Source organism: Varroa jacobsoni, unplaced genomic scaffold (assembly GCF_002532875.2).
Source record: "Varroa jacobsoni isolate VJ856 unplaced genomic scaffold, vjacob_1.0 contig02741, whole genome shotgun sequence".
Classification (NCBI taxonomy): Eukaryota; Metazoa; Arthropoda; class Arachnida; order Mesostigmata; family Varroidae; genus Varroa; species Varroa jacobsoni.
In genome coordinates this window covers 14911-33556 of record NW_019214877.1, presented here as the reverse complement: position 1 = coordinate 33556, position 18646 = coordinate 14911, and the positions used below count along the sequence as shown (strand labels likewise).

The following is an 18646-nucleotide window of genomic DNA, read 5'->3' as shown; positions in this document are numbered from 1 at the left end:
ATGTTGAACGACGCGTCTCTGCTATCTACCAGACTCGGCCTGTCCTTCTTGACTGCCGTCGTCGCTTACCGTTTATTTTGCGTTCAACTTGTTTGTCTTGATTTTCCATTCCATTTCAAATCACTTGGTATGTTCTTATCATATCACTATGAATATTGCAATGTATCTCGTTGGTGAAGGAACATTGACGCTTCAAAAGCGTAGGTTAATTTATATACAAATTCACTTGGGTCAACAGATATCTAGCTGCGTAGAGCCAAAGACATTTGGTTTGACTTTTACAGATTTATTTAGAAATCGTAGAGGCGCGTCGAAAGGATACCAATTTCGACATGGTCTGAGAGCTAATGAATTACGATATAAAACACTGCTGCCTCATACTTCAACGTTAAACGCTTTCTACCTAAGCCCATTGGAGCCCGCATGTAGTCATTATGAAGTACATTTACCTGTTCAAATTCATGAACATTTAGATAAACAAACCAGGTTCGACTTACTGAACTGTTAGCCATTGAAGAGACAGCAAATCGGTCGCATGAACAAGAGTATCTCCAAAGCATCATCGACGAATTGGCTCCTTCAACATCGGATTTTATCATATATATTAGCATGGTCAAACGTTCGCAAATGCACGTACGATCTATAATCAATTAGAGATAATCCCACTTTGGAGAATAGAAAGACAAAGTTTAACTTGTGTGAAGCATTAGGCAATAGTACAGTTACCCGAGCATCAAAATATCGTCGTGTTTTCTGTGAACCGTATCGCCCACGTATCACAAATCTTCTGGATGAGTTTTGAAATATGAAAGATAAATTTTGCAAACAAAGTCTTCCGTGCAAAGTCCTATCACTAGCCAAAGGTACTTACAAAAATCATCAAAATCTATCGTGTAGCTTTTGATATTGGGCACAATATATATATATATATATATACAGTTGCCTATAGCGTTACGTAGGTAGCTTTTGTTTTTCGTAAGAACTTCATTCGTATAGTATGTTGCAATAGTACGAATAGTATGTTGCAAGTGTCATCTTCATTGGTCAAGCTTTTTAGCTGAATGGCTATGTGAGCTCAGTGAACCCAAGATAAATGTCGAGCAAGCAGTTGACTAAAGAGAGGTCATCATCTGATGCAATTTGTAGATCTTACTGGGCCTTTTTCCTTTTAGAATGCAGCACCAGTCGATGGTGAGCTCTATCGTAGCAAACCTTTTTGAGTGTATGGGTATGTATAACCCTTGGTTTTTACTAAAGTAAGGAAACTTTCCCTGACGCGGAGAATATTCAATCTGCTCGAAACCATGTTCCCAGGCCGACTTATCTCGATGCGCGGTGGCAATATCGAGTGACCGACCCGTTCCTGCAGTTTGTTCCTGTCGGGCCATGTGAACGACAGAGTCTATAAAACAACGCCAAAAACAATTGACATCGTGAAACACTATATATCTTTCAAATTGAATGGTGAAATTAACGCTGAATTATGCGCGGCCATGGCGTAAAATGACAAGAAACGGGTCGAGGTATGCAAGTGATGCCATGTTTTATGTGTAGTGTAAGTAGCCCCTGGGCTGAGCTAACATAGGAGTAAAATGACCCACTTGTTTTTGTTTCCCACTCAGTATTTAACTCTTCCAAACATTTTCACTGAATATTATTCATTCTTGTTCTTATATAGAGTCCGTAATACTGTTTCTCAAACGGTTTGTTTCTTCTGGTTTTCATATGACTTGACGCGGAGTGACAAATGAAAAGTTACTTGGGTTAGTGAAGTTCCTACGACGCTCAATTTTTCAAATAAGACAAGGCTTGTTTTGCTAACATTATTGCAAAAGCCAATATACTGTATATTCATAATAATGTTACACATACCCAAATACAAATTTTCATATATTTTATGCATCGTAATAACCTTCACACTCCTAGCATATAAATTTTCTAGCCAGCTATGACGACAAGGTTCTGGGGTTTATTTGTTTTTTTACGGTACAACGCCTACCGCCTGCCTATCGGCGTGCCTGCAAAACCGGTACATAAACTATTAACTGAAGTAGGTTTAGTGGACAACGAAATGATTTTCAGACAATCTCAGTTGAGTTCGAGTATCTTCTGTGCGTCTCTTTTCTTTTTTAGCGAACTTGAAGCTGACAGAAATGTCATACCGATGTCAGTGGCAATTCTATTTGTCCCCCAGTTTTGTCAAGCGACTTGAACAGCAAGGCCATTTCGAGAGAAGCCAAGAAAATTTTAGAGACAAATTCAAAACAGAAAAAAGTACGGATCGCTCTAAAATATATTTTATATTTTATGTCAGCCACTTTGCTCAAAATGTTTCCTACCTTTAAGATATGGCGTAGTTATTTTAGAAACGATGACAACAAACGTGCTGTGTCTTCCGGTGCATAACCTAGAACGAAGCATTCGGTATAAATTTCCGTTTCGTTTACATAACTACGCTACTACTTTGTACAAGTGAATAAGAATGATACGCATCACGATCTGTGATCAGTTGCGTAAAAGCACCGTAAATGTGTCCACGTTATGGAAACTAACGTAAGTAACTATCGAACTGATTCCTCGAACTTGTATGTTTCAACGAGAACTGCTGTCCGTTAGACACATTTCCACATATCGGTCTGAGCCATTGGTCTATCGAAATGTTTATTGTTATTTATAATCGGAGCACCTTTCAAAAAGGATGCAGCTGGTAAAAGAGATGTTGATGATTATCGCTAGATTGGATATGCGCTCCGAAGGCGTCCTTACGATATGCGATAACTCTTTTCATCGATTTGTCTTCCACATTGATTTGACGATTCCGTAAATCGTTCATAGACGTAGAGTCTGTAAACAAGCTGCAGGCTCCCACTGATCTGTAGTGCTCAAGTTACGTTTGTCCAAGCAGTTCGCCCTGCGTTGCCGTAACGTACATACAGCTCTCTCTGTTCGAGCGAGCCCGCGGTGCGCCTAGTTCAAAAAGACGGCAGTTCACAGCTAAAAATTTACTGAACAACTGAATTGGCTCAACTGCCAGAATCGATAATTAAATATGGCAAAATCCAATGCCCCATTTGTGCAATGTGACATATACTGCGGCACTTGCCTACGGGCCAATTTTCTTGGTGTACACATACTCTTATTTCAATGGCGTTATATACTTATGGACCTCTGACGTACACATAGATGCTTAACTGTTGATTCGATCTCGTGTACAATCTTCAGGAGAAATATCTGCAATGATTATATGCTGCAGTCTGCATTTTTTTAAGCTTACGGCCTTGTTTCGGTTGCGTTATTTACTTGACGTGCAGCCTCCAATAAATTTATAATTACAAAAGAAGAACAAAGTAGTTTAGGTCAGTGGCATTTCGTCCGCAGGCCATAGTTACGTGGAATAATTCGTCTGTGTGTTATATCTGTTTGTGCTCGTGTACAGTCGTGGTAAACAATGTTACCATACGGTAAAATAGCTTGTCCTAAAATAGTAAGCGATACAAAGTAGTTTGAAATTCTAAGCAAAAAATTAAATAAAGCCGATTCAAGAAGTCAACATAATTCTACCTGAAGATCGTGTTTTTTTAACTTAAATGATAATTTTAGTTATTGTGAATAAAACTTAGCTTTTGGCTAATTTGTGTGTAATAGCTATTGCAGATTCTAACAATCTTTATCACTGTTTTTCTCCTTTGCGTCTAATGCCATATTTGCAAGCGGCTAACCGGAATCGCTGGTGCGTTCTTGTTCACGTTACTCTCGGAACTGCAATTATTCCTGCCATTGTAAGAAATTGATTTTAGTATGGGTGAGACCCTAAGACTATGATATTCTAACAAACATGTTAACAACCATTAACATTTTTTTAATATTTTGTATTTTCTTCCTCCATATATTTAATGTATGTGGTCTATTCACTCGCATCATAATTACGAACAGGCTTTTACCTAGTAATGCAATCGCGCAATGAAAGGCAATCAAAGTCTTCGATGGGCATGCTTCTCGTAGATTGTGCAAGCATCATGTAGCATCTTGAGAAACTCCATCTTCTATAAAATGCTGTTTCATTATGTTTTCCCGCCAGACAGAATATCTACTTGCAACAGGTAGTAAGCCTTCTGTTATGCCCATGATCGACATCCCTCTACTACCTGAAACAAAACTAGTGGATAGGAAGTATTCGACAAGAATGCTATCGGCGGGTATATATTGAAGTTTCTTGATGACGTTCGATCTGCATTAAAGAATCAAGTAGTAATCATGCTCTTAGATAGAAATGTAGTTAGCAAATTGCTTTAAGTCTTTATGATAAGTAACTGATCAGCGCAAGTGGGAAGCATATTTGTCGTGCATCCGGAACTACCTGAGCTCAACAAGAGCTGATCGCTTAAACTACTACTAAAGACGAACAAGTATACCTTAAAGATAGAATTTTAATTTCGGTCCTAAAAGAAGCACAGGTATATTTCTGCTGCTACGAATGTTATCGAATTATTATCGATATTTGACTTCTGACGAAAAAATCTAAAATTTGCTTGTACGGAATCAGTGATTTCATTATCATCCATTAATTTTTACTAGACCTTTATCAACACTGCTGCCAAGCTTAATTTTTTTCCAGGACGATACATTCTCTCGCCTGGCCTACTTCCATTTGGCGGTAAAGGCTGAACCATGCCTATGGCTACAGGTGGTTTTTTTTTTGTTAAATAAAGTTCCACACCTTTCGCACCTGAAATACACCACACGTATTTTCAACCGACCTTGAATCGGTTTACAGAGAACCTAGCGTTTACTGAGTTTCCGCAGTTCCAGTATTTGGGTTATATATATATTCTGTGGTACGTGCTAGGCGAAATGCCAGTTTTGGCCGATAGAAATCCTTTAAACTCGAAGCTCTTTTTCGTAAAAGGCCTTTTCGATTGCGGCAATACGTTTGTGTCCTTCGGGATCTGACATTTAGTTACTTCCTCACTGGACATTTGCTCATTTCAGTCTACGTTCCTGAAGCGTTTTCTCCATTTAAATACTGTCCCTAATGTCTTCATTGATTTTCGATGGTGCCTCGTGATCTTCGAAGAACAAAAACTTGATTGTTAAACGTTGATCTTCGAGACTAAAAGATGTTTTCGTTCTGAACGCGTGGAGTGTTTAGAATCTAAGTTTCTTTTGCTAGCAGCGTATGATGCATAAGTTATTAAATTTAACAGTTGGCAAAATTCGCTCACAAAGGTTTAATAGTATGGCGTTGCATATTGGTTTCATTTTGAAGAATGCGTTGTTTCTTGTATAAAAAAAAATACACGGTAACATTTGAGTAGCACTTAGAAATACCTAACGAGTCGCTGATCAATTAAAACACTTCAGCGGCTTATCAGAACAAAATACAAAACTTCTACAAGCGCAGTTATTTAACCTTTAGGTGTTGCGCAATGTATGATATTTTCTTAATTAAACGAGTGTACGTCAACATAGATAATTTTAGTAACTATTTTTTCTGTATGGCAAACTCCATCTTATAACATCATTCTCCTAACAAGGCTCGCGCTTAAACTCGCTAAAGAATAGAAACTATTGGAACTAAATGCAAAATATATACATATATTAAGGAGAGTAAAAATAATCGATATTTTTCGATAGAAACTTTTTTTTTATCTAGACTCATCAGCAGCTACTTATTGTTCTCGCAAAAATTAAAGATAGCACTGAAGTAAGTTCTATCGCCAACCGAAGTGCTAGGCGAGCATTAGTAAAAACATTGTTGACTCCATTTGAAAAAAGATCTTGTCGAAGATGAAAATCCGCTGTTGATAGAGACGACTCTCGTGTGTTTAGCTCCTATTGACGAACAACCGCTCACAAATAGTAGTATTATTTAATGAACTTGGCCGCACTAAGTAGACTGAATACGCCCACGGCTATTCGAGTAAGACAAATTTCCGATGGGGCAACGGACCATTTGCATTGTTGACACAGCGCCTAGCCTTCCGAAATTTGAACGAATCAGTCTACAATTGAAAATATGGCTAGCCGATTTCACCTCAAAGATCATTAAACGTGCAGAAAACATCCCACCATGAATCCCAGGACTGACCAAATATGTTCATGTATCCTGAAACGGAGCTTCGAAGAGGTCAAGGAACTCATTGAGCAGCATAACATGAACCTGAAGAGACTGTCTAAGCGCGTTCAGTATATTACCAACCTAATAGCGCTTAACATTTCTCGACAGAATCTGGGCGCTCATACACTATACAGATGTAGAAGACCAACATCAATGATTGTACAGTGAGAAAAGCAGTAACATCGCAGAAAGAAGCCTTGCCGATCTTTCTGGCACTAAATCACGAACACTGATGTTCTGCAAAACTATTTAATACGAAGTTAATTAACAGGGTCAAAGAACTCTTGGACCACGCAAGAAAGGTGGAGTTGGCTGGGCACATGTGTAGCCTAAATATTAGAACTGATGAAAGCGGAATTTCTCGGCTGGAAGCGTATGAAATCCTTGACAATATGTAAAAGAACTAGACACCAGTACTTTCATACCTTAAGTTAGTATTATTTATTTCCTCCGTCAGAGGAACAGTGTCAAACGGTCATTCGCCATTTATATAACCTAACTAGCTAAACCTGGATGCCTAACCGGGTCTATATTTTCATCCAATTGCTCATAATTCTGACACTCGATGCCATGCGAGGCCTGCTTCGTAGTCTAAAACTACTCATCCAATTAAAGCTGCGTATATCCGCCCAAAATTTGTGTACGCATCTGCGTCTGTTTATACAGATTTCGAAATAGCAGTCCTTGCCTTTTTAATCCCTCAACCATCCAATGTTGTCTAAGGTACAACATGTGTTAAAAATTACACGTCTAAATTCGGTCTGCTTCGCTCATTCCTAGGGCTAACCCGGAGTCACTACGTAACGTTATGCATTTCTAAGTAGTGCTTACAGCAATATTTTGAGCTGAATAATTATCGCAGCGTCCGATGATGCTTTGATGTCTAAAATAAGGTAATTCAAGTTCTGCACCTGAATTGATCTTCCAGTTGCACTCTAATTATTAAATAGGTTCTTAAGGGTACGTGCATGAGTACTCACTGCACATATGAAATTACCGAACGCTAGGTATTACCTAATACAATAAAATAATTCAATTTAGCAACCTAATTAATTTTATTTCAATGATAAACTATTACCAGACAGTATCAAGACGTCTGTGGTATCAAAAAGGCATCGCTATATTGCAGCTACATCTGTGATAAATGATACCATCATCGTGTAACTGTCTATTATATCAAGGTGAAAACTTTGTTTTACTTCAACAATCGAACCTCACATCCGTGTAGTCTATGAGATATATGTGTTTGCGGTCTCTAATTTTACCTGCGTCTTAGACACACTGCTTGCCACCTCCTTTTCTAGTGTTCATCGCAACAAAAAGGTGACTATTAGCATGCTATTATTCTCCTATATATAAACATGAAAAGATGTAACGAAGGAGTACCTATTTGACTCTTTCAATTCTGCAAATATACATCGGGCCGAAATTACTTGTTAAGTTAGGCATGACAAGCTGGCCATAACGACATTTGTCATACAGGTGAAACAAGCCTTGTTCTACGAAGGGCGAAAAAGTCTCGCTAAGATTTGTAATGACAAATTTCATCTGTTTGAAGCTCTGCAGCGTCATATACACAACTGAATCATTCTGAACCGGTGACAACGAGCACGTACTATATACAGTTGCACCACCTGGCCGTAGTCGACGAAGTGCATGCCTGAAACATACGTAAATAATCTTCACCACAAGTATTACAATAACAGCTGACTTTATCTTAGGCAGCATGGCAACCGAATTAGGCCGCTTATTGTGAAACGCGAAAAAATTCATTAAAATGTTTTATAACGATACTGCATTTTGCGTGTACGACATTTCTCCTCGACACGTACTTGTATGTGTTCACATCTGAGACCGTTAACCAATCTGGTTACTTAGATTTTTAGCAAGCAAGCAGCAATGAACAATTGAAAATCGGGAAATTCCAGCGACTCACGACCACGACTCTCACTTTGAAACTTCATCGGCTGAAACAGCTTGCCGTGTAAACCTTATACAAAGTGAAGAGTCAACTGCTAGAAGCGCCATAGGCTCTTAGGTTAAAAAAAATTTCAACTCACTCCAGAGATCTGTGTATGGCCCCACGCTTAGATGAATAACGGCACGTTCAGAAAGTCGATGCATCCCGAAGTTCATTTTAATTGATACCATACTTGTTCTTCTCGAACAAGTTAGTAAAATGAAAAAATTCGACAAATAGGTGCGGCATGATTTGAGCGGGGATCGGAAAAAAGGAACACTTGCTTTTTTCCTCTTATGTTTTAAAAACAGATTTATTCTTGCATTCTATAGCAACTGAAGATGAAGAACGGATTTTCCACAATAATCGTAGACGGTTATCTCAGAAACTGAATGAAACTCAACCGGCGAAACATTACACTAAAGAAAATGTATAGCTGCAATAGCTTATGATGTTTATTTGGTAGTCTAATGTAAGTGTTAGCCACTACAACTTTATGAGTATTGGTATGTTGATTACGACTCAACAACTGAAAAAAACTATGCATGAAACAACCAAGATTATTGAGCAATGCTGAACCACGCCTATTTCACAACAATGTTCGATTTCTCACCGCAAGAACCATGGTGGCTAACTTGTAGGAATTACAGATAGAGGCTTTCCGTTTCCCACATCCTTACCGGTCCTTGCTGTAACAAATTCCAACTTCTCTTCAAAATCACAACAACTTGTTAATAGGTCAGTTATTGAAATCTCAACGGGACGTCGAAATTAGTTTTCGGGATTTGATCCATTTTCGTACCTCAGGCTTCTGCAGCAGCAGAATAAAGAGGTGACTACCCAAGGTAATTTACAACGGAATCACTATATTTGTGAAAAACTCTAAAAAAACTAGAGTTCATTATTTCGCGTTTCATACTGAAGGGCCATATATATATATATATATAATATCTTGTTCTCTTTAAGTATGAACTTTACGAACGATTTTTTGAGAATTGCATTATTCGTGAATATTAATTAATAGTGAAACTGGCGGTATGCGGACTCACGTTAAAATAGCTTTCTGGGTCTCCGGCAGGGAAAGCCGCTCCTTGACTCGGATTTGATGAAAGATGTTGTTCTCTTCACTCTCTAGCGAAGATCTATCATTTGAGCATGGAACGTCGACTAGAATCTAAACCAAAACAAAATAAACTGCATTTTGATTTTTTTTTACCCAGGCTGATTATTGCTTGATTTTAGCGTCAATGGTGTTTTAATCAATCGCACTAAAAAAGCCCTAAAATAGACCATTTTTTGTTCATCAATTTAAGTAAGTTGCATAAGCATATACGTGTGTCGAATGGAACTGCCCACTCTTGGCTGGAACTAATTATTATTTGTGACCTTCCTCAAACTACAGTCCAAGAAAGAACAGCCAATACCTTAGTTATTTCAAAGAAAGATTAAAGTTCTTTATATGAATGCATCTATGTTGACATCAGCATCCTAAACATTTATTAAAGTGTTTTTAGGCTAGAAAACACTTGCTCCCTAGTGGCTATCAAGATCATATTTGGTCAATAATCTTTTTCGAACTTAATAGAAGTTATTATAGGGTTATTATATTATAGGGTTTAAAATATGTTATTTTCTAAAACCAGAGCTTACTAAAATTGTCTTGCGAACCCAATGAACCTGATGAACTCTTTAAATCACTGAATGAAATAGAGCTGGGAACTTTAGCTGTCACTGGTTTTTGCATGTTAATTAGGTTTTCAATATAAGCGTATGGAGAAGTACGTCGAAGCAAATTACATATTACTACATTTTATATCGATGAGACGTATATTCATAGTTGGACTTTTGTAGTACAGGTCTATTGCTGGGTGTTAGAATTATATCTTCAGCGCCATTGAAAAAACGCATAGAGACAAAGTCGATCGTTATTACACCCCGTAGATCCATCAGTTTTTTTTGCAAAAATGTCACCTGTATCTTACATATCACCGGTCACAGTAACAACACACCAAATTTTTGTCTACGTTCGCTTCGATCACAAACAACTTAAACTCGAAACTGCTGAAACTCCACCAGTTCGTAACTTCAGACGCATGCCAGATTCGCTTAAGAAGTAGTCACCATTTCGATATAGATGATATAATCTAGCTCGTACTCATACAACTTCCTTAGAATTCGAAAAAAAAAAAAAAAACTTGAATTTGGCTAAATTTAAAAATCTAAATTCAATCTTTTTTTTTACCTTATTGTAGGTCGAATTATCAGAAATTAGGGTCATATTAGCTAGCTTGATTGTGATCTTCGCACGTTCTTCGGGTGGAAGATAGCTGCCTAGTATTCCTTTCAGTCTTTGCACGCGACTCGCGGATACGTCAGAACAAAAGTGCACTCCTGTAAAACGCGCTGACTTTTCTTAGTACGCAATCATACTAAATGACATGTACATCACCGACATCTAAGAACGCAATTATCTTTCCAAAATTTTCTAATCAGTGATTTAGAATCATGATGCTCATATCGCATTAGACTTGTACAACGAATGAATCGTTCTGTCAGTGAACCAGCTCTCTCCACCTAATTAATTAGTCTAAAATGGCGCTACATTTTCCCATTATTAATTCTACCGATTCAATAATATATGCAATAACCTTCCTCCTAGTAGTAATCACCTATTGTTAGACTTTACCTTTAGGCATTTTATCATTACATCTCTTTACAACGCTATATGATATTTGCTTAGGGAGTCCGATCAAAACCAACGTAGGAAGACACCAGCTAGGCATTAAATTATTAATTATATTGTTCAGACATGCTTTGGGTCCAAAAAAACAACGTGCGTATTCTAAAATAATTGTAGTCTCTTGACATAGTTATCGTTGCGCTCAGAGCATGTAGGGAATAAATGTGGAAGCTGATCTCTAAAGAGTTGTTGATAGTCTAAAATGGCGCAGGCGAAATCTAATCTTGCTAACGGTGAACTATCGGTGGTATAAATAGCATTTCGCTTAACAATCTTCGATACGCTAGAGTTTGAAAGCTCCTCCATAAAATAACTTGTGATGAAAATAGACAGACTTAGAGATCTGTTAGCTACTCACGTGTTTTTTGCGTAAAAGCTACGGCCAGAGTCTTCCCTCCAGGCGCCGCGCAAAAATCAGCAAAGTCATCTCCAGGCTCAAGGCCAAGAGCTACTACAGGTAAGAGCGAAGCAGCGTCCATCAGATAATACTCTGAAAAGTCATTAAAAAATAAAGCGAGGTTGCATATATGCGTATTTAATTCGACGTGTGCTGACACTGAAGTTCCTATATCCTGTAAACTAGGTTGTAAATGAGTATAATTTACTAACTAACCAAAAAGTCCATTAGTTGTTTTTTTAGGACTTGGGAAATCGCTGATGACACCTCGAGGAAATGTGTACACGTGTAGAGGCAGAGCTGGCAGCGGCTTGTGGGTTTTCATGGCCAATTCGCTATCACCTTCCGGTTGTAAAAAATTAAAGTACTGTCCCTCGTCGATTATTTCTTCCTGGAATACTGATGTTTACTAGCACAGGTTTTTCAAACTCAATAGATAGACTCTGAATACTATCGACATTGGACTAGAAAACAACAGCGTGTGCAGACCACATGCTTTTATCACATCCAGCTTGGACTCACCTGGGCAACAATTTCCGTAGCAGGAACAAAACTCAACAACGGTTCTGTATTTCCTTTCTACAAGACACCAACAGTAATTAGTTACTCTAAAAAATAGTGAACAAATTTACATTATCTATATGTTATTATGGCTTGTCACATAACATCTTACATAGCTATAATACTTGTATGATAAACAAGACGTCTCGCTCTACGGACATAAGCGAAAATTCGTAAATAAGTAGCGTGAATAACTAACTTGCTTCTATAGCACATTATAAATTAGATTATCTGAGCAATATTTTAAAATACATAAAAAGATACATTTCAAAGTTAGTAAACATACATATTTTGTGTATTAATCACACCGTTTATCTTCGAAGGCAAAGCTTCCGATCATTCGTATTCATACCAATCCACATGTTACTGAAGATTGGCTGATTGATTATACTTGAACTAGAGTCCAAATGCTTATTATTATTTAGTTGAGATTAAACTTATTTCATCCACAAAAAAAAGAAACTAGCTACTTGAGTGCGATGTGTCGCTAGAGCAATTTTTAGTAGTCGCCTTGAAGATTAAGAGCAAGCATTCCTGAAGGTATTGTTTGGATTTTGGTGTATTTGCGATTAATATTTAGTTCACTAAGGTTCTATGAGCAACGGAGATGTGATTCGTACAAGTCTTGCAGTTCTAACTTTAGTTATAAAAAGTATCCATTTTACTCAAATTAATTGATACTGACCATATAATTGATGTGAAAGGTTCTCGTAATTATTTTACTTCTTTGGTGCTGTTACCTATTTTAAAACTGCCTTGTACTATTAATACAGTGTACACCCCAATGGTAAAGGGCTAGACGAGGTGACATTGGACTGATAGAGGATGGCATAGAGAGGAACGGGAAATGACAGCTGGCTACAGGGTAATGGGGTACTCAGAGAATTGGCTATCCAAATTTGAGACACGGATCGGTCGGCTGCTAGGACGCCTCATTGTAAAACTGAATTAGACCTATAATATTTTAGCGTCGAACTCTAACATATCAATGAAGATTACTATTGCGGCACGAATCTCTCGACCGCACGCAATGTTGGTTCGCTCTCCAACTTGACACCTTAGCGAAAAGTGTAATACACATGCTCAACTCTACCCGAATAAACCTAGAAGAATCATCAAAAACTGCATCTTCCTCATTCGGCATCATGTCAGGCATGGGTAATGGCAAATCCGTCATTTGTACTTCCGGTGAAGCATCCCAGGTATCAACATTAGTAGGTCGTCTGAAATGACACGCATAACGGTATTATTAATAAACGAATGTGCAGGACGACGTATTCAGGAGAACAGAGCTGAAAGTATTACGTACGGGACATACAATGTGGAGTGGTCTGGGCTAGAGATCGAGCGTAGTCATTTTTCACATCGTATTTAAGCTCATCTACCGAAAGCAACACTCAAGTATCGGTCCGAACGTAAATCACGAAATGTTTTGCTTGGGTAAAAAACGATACAATATTGTAATGTTGCGTGAGCAGTATAAGTAGTACTATTATTTTAACTCAAAAAGGTGCAGCTGAAATTTTATTTATTCAGCCAGGTATTCTCCATTTAGGTGTCCTGTCGATAGTTCCATAAAACCGAGGACCCTTTTCAAAAGATGGGCCATCAATTATAGCATGGACAATACAAATACAAAACGATAGCACCTTCAACATTAGGTGTAATGCTCTTATCTCTCATATATATTCATAATCTATATGGCTATTTTTTGAAGCGACATAAAATACTGCAGTGAAAAGTGGAGCAATGGCTAGCAAATTCGAAGATCCCTACAAAGGCAGCTGTAGGATAGCTCACAGTTTAGATATCCATAGTGTGCCTTAAATGAAAAAAAAAGCGTGTTACGAAAAATCTTGAAAGCTATTCAAGTTCCAGTTTAAGCTCAGCTTCGGTATTAATTTGAATTGAAGCCCTCTATCAGTAACATACAACGATAGTTGCGGTATCGCATTCTACGGGCACCGATAAATACAGCTAGCACGAAAATATTGATTGTAATTTCCCCCACAGAGTTTGCCATAGGGAGGGCTACATACTTGTGTAGTTATCACGAACAAATAAGCGAAACGTACCCAACTATCTCACGACATCCGATAGAGCGTAATCTTTCTATGAGCTCCTCTGTAACGGCGAAAGGATTTACAACGGCACAATATTTCTTCTTGCTCAGTAACGCAATCCGCATCGATCTCCAGGCATCTAGACCGAACACCTTTGAATAGAACGCGTCGAAGTGATCCATTGCGAATTGCGAGGGCTGTTTTTTAGGTGCAAGTTTTGACTGAAAAGTGCACAAGGCTGTATCAGAAAATGCGTTTATTGGATTCACCGAGTACTTTCCAGCATCATATGGGAGGTATGGCCGAACGCTTTAATAATGCTTAACAAGAAGATCGGATAGAAAAAACCATACAAACAACGGTTAACAAATGTATTAATTATGCAGGCCTTTTTTCCAGGTTTCATATGGCGAGACTACCTACTGGTCAATATACATGTCGAATTATTTAAACCTATCTGTTATTAGACAATGTGAATATGAGCACTTATATAATTCGTGCTATAGACTTCTGATCAGTCTAAAGGTAGGCTCCGCTTAAAAAATCCATAACTGGAAAATGAATTAAATTTTATTTCAGAGGAATCAAGCACATATTATCATCTACATAAAGATTAGTTTCTAGCAAAATGAATCGAGCTATCGAAAGGATAGAAATCATAAAGAAAAATAGCAAACGACGTCAAAAGTTTTCCAACTATTAATCTTCACGTAACTACGGTACTTAAGTGATGTGCTCATGATCTTTCTATGATTTTTTTTTGCAGCATAGTTCACGTTGAAGATCATTTTCATGATGTTAATGAGGCTAATAGAAGAGGGTGTACTTACTTTACGCATTTGGGGCATCTGTGTACATTTTCGAAGTCTATTGACGCTTGTTAATCGAGAACTAAATACAACCGACATCCTGCACGCAGTTCGTATCAATAATAAAATGTACAGCAATGCTTTGCAGTGCCTTTTTTATGCAAAATAACTAAATAAAAAGTACAGGTAGCAAACTGTGCACAGGGATGGCAGGCACGGAGAAAGTTTCGCGCATCTGGCGTCATGCAAACACAACGATGATGGGTTCGAGTTTGCCTGATGCGGCTAGTCGCAGTGGGAGGAGATCGTTTTTTTCGTTGCCAGTGCATGGGGCAAACTCTGGGCGGACAGACTCTCAGATGGCAATCCTGTGGCTTCAGTAACTGTTCAGTGTCACGGAATCACTTAACGTCGTCGATCAATTAGGTAATAATTACCAGATGATATTTACAAACAACTAAGCGCTTTGCTCAAATAGAATCGCTTTGCAATAGTGTAGTATATAACGAACGTCGTATTCTGCGGCTATATTGGAAAATGCATTAGCCCTATCGGTGAGCTCCACTGTTTCGAATGTGATTTGGCTGACCATCGCTTTCGTGTCCGTGCAACCTTGTCAGCGTCGGATATACAAGCGATGTTTGTAGTAGCTGGACGTTCGGCCCACTGTAACTATATAGGCCGGCTGCCATATGTGAATTCGCCGGTAACGATTCTTTGTTTGTTCTACAAGAACTTACATATTACTTGGTGATACGTTCTGCCCCGTTGTGTATAGCTTCGAGTGTGCTTTCGTTGTGCATTAGAATTTGCGTTAAGATTGTGAAATATTTGATCCTAGAAAGAACAGTTATCAACACAAGTGTCGAACGAATATACACTGATACACGTTTCGTGTGATCTTTTGATTTGCTGCGGTGACATCTCCAAACATCATAAGCACTAGCATCGATTCGACCAACTTTACGAAAACGACCGCTTATTGAGGATGGATTCGATACCGGATGTGGAAATTGACGATGGTCGCTTCAAGTATGTCCTGATCAGGGTGCACGATAAACGGACCAATGCGACGAAACTAATCGTACGTGGTATTGCAACATGTTCGTATCATATGGACATCTACGAATTGGCTCAGAAAGCAATTGAGAACGAGAATTTCGAGTTGGAAGCACTTGGGGGTGGACGGATTCTTCATAATGCCAAGGAAAAACGAATTGAGGTGTTCGGTTATTCAGTTGACCTCGGCCAAGCAAAACATGCAGACACCTGCGCCATCCTAGCGAAACACTTTCCCGAATATCCCGAGGAAAATATCACATGGACTAATCAAGGCTACTAGATGCCCTGTTCATTAATAGGCAGGACTATTTTGCATGATTTAGTGAACTGGAAGTCTTTCGTTTCTTACAATACTGAAAATATTATTGTCTTGGAAACGAATGTACCCTCGTACACTTGTTCTTATATAAAACGCACCGCAGGATCTGGAAGGTGATTTTTATCCCTAATGTATTAGGGGAGGACACATACTGATTTACTACTGAAGTTATGTAGAAAGTATGAAAACAATGAAGTAATGTAGAAAAATAAGTAAGCATATTACCAACGGGGGAAAAAGTTAGTCGACATATGTCTATGATTATGGCTGGTTTGGGATGTAGTTGAGTGTCTAATGCTCTCTGCACAAGTGATTTATTAAATAAATATAATGGTCTACTGCAGATTGTGTAACAATGCGTCGTTATTCAGAAGACATGAGTTTTTGATTTTGATTACGAATATACATATCCTTTTTGTATTTGAAATACAATTTCGATTGTTTTGAAATTGCTTCTAAAGCCCAGTTGATAAAGGGTAGGTATTTGGGTCACCAGTGCCCGACGGTTTACGATATACTGAAGGAAGTGTTTTTCCACCGGAATTTATGCATTTGTCCCTTACCGTCTAATTACGGCGTGTTGATTATAGTCAGTAACAGTTGATTTTAACCGACGTTAATCAGTGTTTTTTTTTTTAAAGCATACTTTCAAGGCTGGTGACAGTTCCGTAGTACGAACGTATCAGTGTTTTGTGTCGGTTTAAGTGATACTTCAGAACGAGAAACAATGCGTAAAATCATTTAGACAAGTACATTATCATATTTCTTGGTCATTTCAGCGTAACATATCACCATTCGGATTTCGTCATTAGCTGATCCCTTTACAAGATTGAAGTACAAGGGTGTCGGTGAGCGGTTCGACTTCATGCATCTGTAAGATGACAATAAGATCGCTGTGTTAGGCGAGTGCTCTGATTGTGGTTTGTATAAAGTGAAGTCACAATGCTAGGACTGCTTTACGTTGTGCATGTGTAAACCTGCTGTATGGATGCTGAGCAGATATGGGCCATTGATTTTAAAAGAAAAAAAAGATATATTGTAGTTTTGGTTTACTTGCCCATTGCTAGGTATTTAGTGTTTATTTAAATTTTGAAAGTCACTATTGAGCGTCTTATACGAAAACCATGAGAAAGTTCCCATAGCGTGGGATATTGAGACTGTTGTTGATTAGCTATGCATAGGAAGGAAGTTCATGTTCAACGTGCAGTTAATTTTGTAGCTGTTACTCCACGACATTAAAGCTCTCACAATTATTGCTAAGTCTGATTGGGAAATCTCGCCTCAACTCCACAATATACAATTGCACGTGCAATAGTAATCGTTTGTCCGATCTTTTATTAATTAAGCTGAAGACATCGTGCAAATGGCAATACGGTAAATGATTAAACTAAATCTTTTTTGTGCCTTGAGCTGTCGGTCCTTGATGTAGAAACTACAAATTCCAAACAGCTAAAGGCTGTTTATAAGGTATCGCCCCTAAGCAAGGATCAGTCGGTTTAGATACTATTGTTTCCTAAAATTGAAGATGTGCTTGAGTGCTGTTCATTTGTCTTAATCATTGCTAGCATTAAAACGGAAGACTCTTCAGTACTGGGCCATAATAATTATAAGGAAAAACTGGTGATTTATTTATTAGCTACAGGGCAGTAAGAAATAAGAGCACTGAATCATTTGCACGAAGTAGTTGGTACCTCCTTTTGACTAATTTTCATACAGCCACAATTTGTAAATACATAAGGATATGTGATTATTTATTTTTTGCTTTCTTCAATAGAATATCAGGTGGATTCAAAAAGTTCAGTTTCGCTTCAACAATATGACGCTGCCTGATGAACCGAAGTCCAATATTTCGATGTAGCCATGACGAAATTGGCGCTAAAGTTTGTCTATAGGACGCTCCAGTACAGCTCTTCTCTAGTAAAGAAAATCCTAGACGACAAGGAGAATTAAATACCTCCATTAAAAATCTTACGACATCTGCGAAAGAAACTGTCTGCAAGAACACTAGCGGTGTCGCTTTGCGATGGAGCTTGACGTACAGGTCCTTCATTTTTAAATGTAAAAGGCTGGACGTATGTATTGAGCAGTACAAAAGTAACGAACTAGTCTGAGTTATCTTTAGATTAGGTTTTTTTTTTTGACTGTGGCTACAGGTGTGCGCTTTTCCGTAATGCAATAGCCTATTAAACTCTTCTGCATATTACGCGACGATACATAACCTAAACAAGGCGCACCAAAATTAAGCTTGTGGTTCTAAACGGTATGACCGTCCAGCCACCGAGTCTCATCTAGGTATTGTTTTATGCTTTTGATCAATCTGCTCCTGTCCCTAATGTTAAAGTATTAGCGACATTGATTTTTCTCATTGAGATTCATTATCAATGCGTAGTTTAGGAAGCCTGTTAGATTTTGCTAAATTCAAATTCTAGGTTCTTAACTGTCAGTACATAATAGGATTACTTTTAGGCTTCGCATCGGTCAGTGGACACCTACTTGTATGTACACTTGAAGAGCTGTTGTGCGTCGATTTTTTCAGTTATACAAGCACAGTCATAATAAACAACGTACTTGCCTGTCCTAAGATTAACTGAGGTACCCAATCATCGCGTAGGGATGA

At 38.2% G+C, this 18646-nt stretch overlaps 2 protein-coding genes and 1 long non-coding RNA gene across 5 annotated transcripts; 1 reads left to right on the top strand and 2 right to left on the bottom strand.

Moving 5' to 3' along the window:
• Positions 1-241: 241 nt before the first annotated feature.
• Positions 242-6233, bottom strand: LOC111272616 (uncharacterized). 2 transcript variants are annotated; one of them, XR_002687619.2, is made up of 4 exons: positions 3942-6233; positions 2687-3771; positions 2340-2407; positions 242-1402 (listed from the first exon to the last, which is right to left on the bottom strand). It is a non-coding gene; the product is annotated as an uncharacterized LOC111272616 (long non-coding RNA). The 2 variants fall into 2 exon arrangements; XR_002687618.2 differs by having other exon boundaries at positions 2340-3771.
• A 921-nt stretch (positions 6234-7154) lies between these two features.
• Positions 7155-14889, bottom strand: l(2)10685 (5-methylcytosine rRNA methyltransferase l(2)10685). 2 transcript variants are annotated; one of them, XM_022854175.2, is made up of 9 exons: positions 14670-14879; positions 13852-14060; positions 12870-12999; positions 11738-11794; positions 11432-11606; positions 11177-11308; positions 10321-10469; positions 9128-9252; positions 7155-7778 (listed from the first exon to the last, which is right to left on the bottom strand). In XM_022854175.2, the coding sequence occupies exons 1-9, from the start codon at positions 14745-14747 to the stop codon at positions 7505-7507; spliced, it is 1329 nt and encodes a 442-aa protein (XP_022709910.1). In that variant the 5' UTR covers positions 14748-14879; the 3' UTR covers positions 7155-7504. The 2 variants fall into 2 exon arrangements, with proteins under 2 accessions (XP_022709910.1, XP_022709912.1); XM_022854177.2 differs by lacking the exon at positions 7155-7778 and adding an exon at positions 7790-8783 and having other exon boundaries at positions 14670-14889.
• Positions 14890-14935: 46 nt separating this feature from the next.
• Positions 14936-16372, top strand: LOC111272614 (14 kDa phosphohistidine phosphatase-like). The gene is made up of 2 exons (XM_022854178.2): positions 14936-15074; positions 15589-16372. Exon 2 carries the CDS (start codon positions 15637-15639, stop codon positions 15988-15990), a length of 354 nt encoding a protein of 117 aa, XP_022709913.1. The 5' UTR covers positions 14936-15074; positions 15589-15636; the 3' UTR covers positions 15991-16372.
• Positions 16373-18646: the final 2274 nt, after the last annotated feature.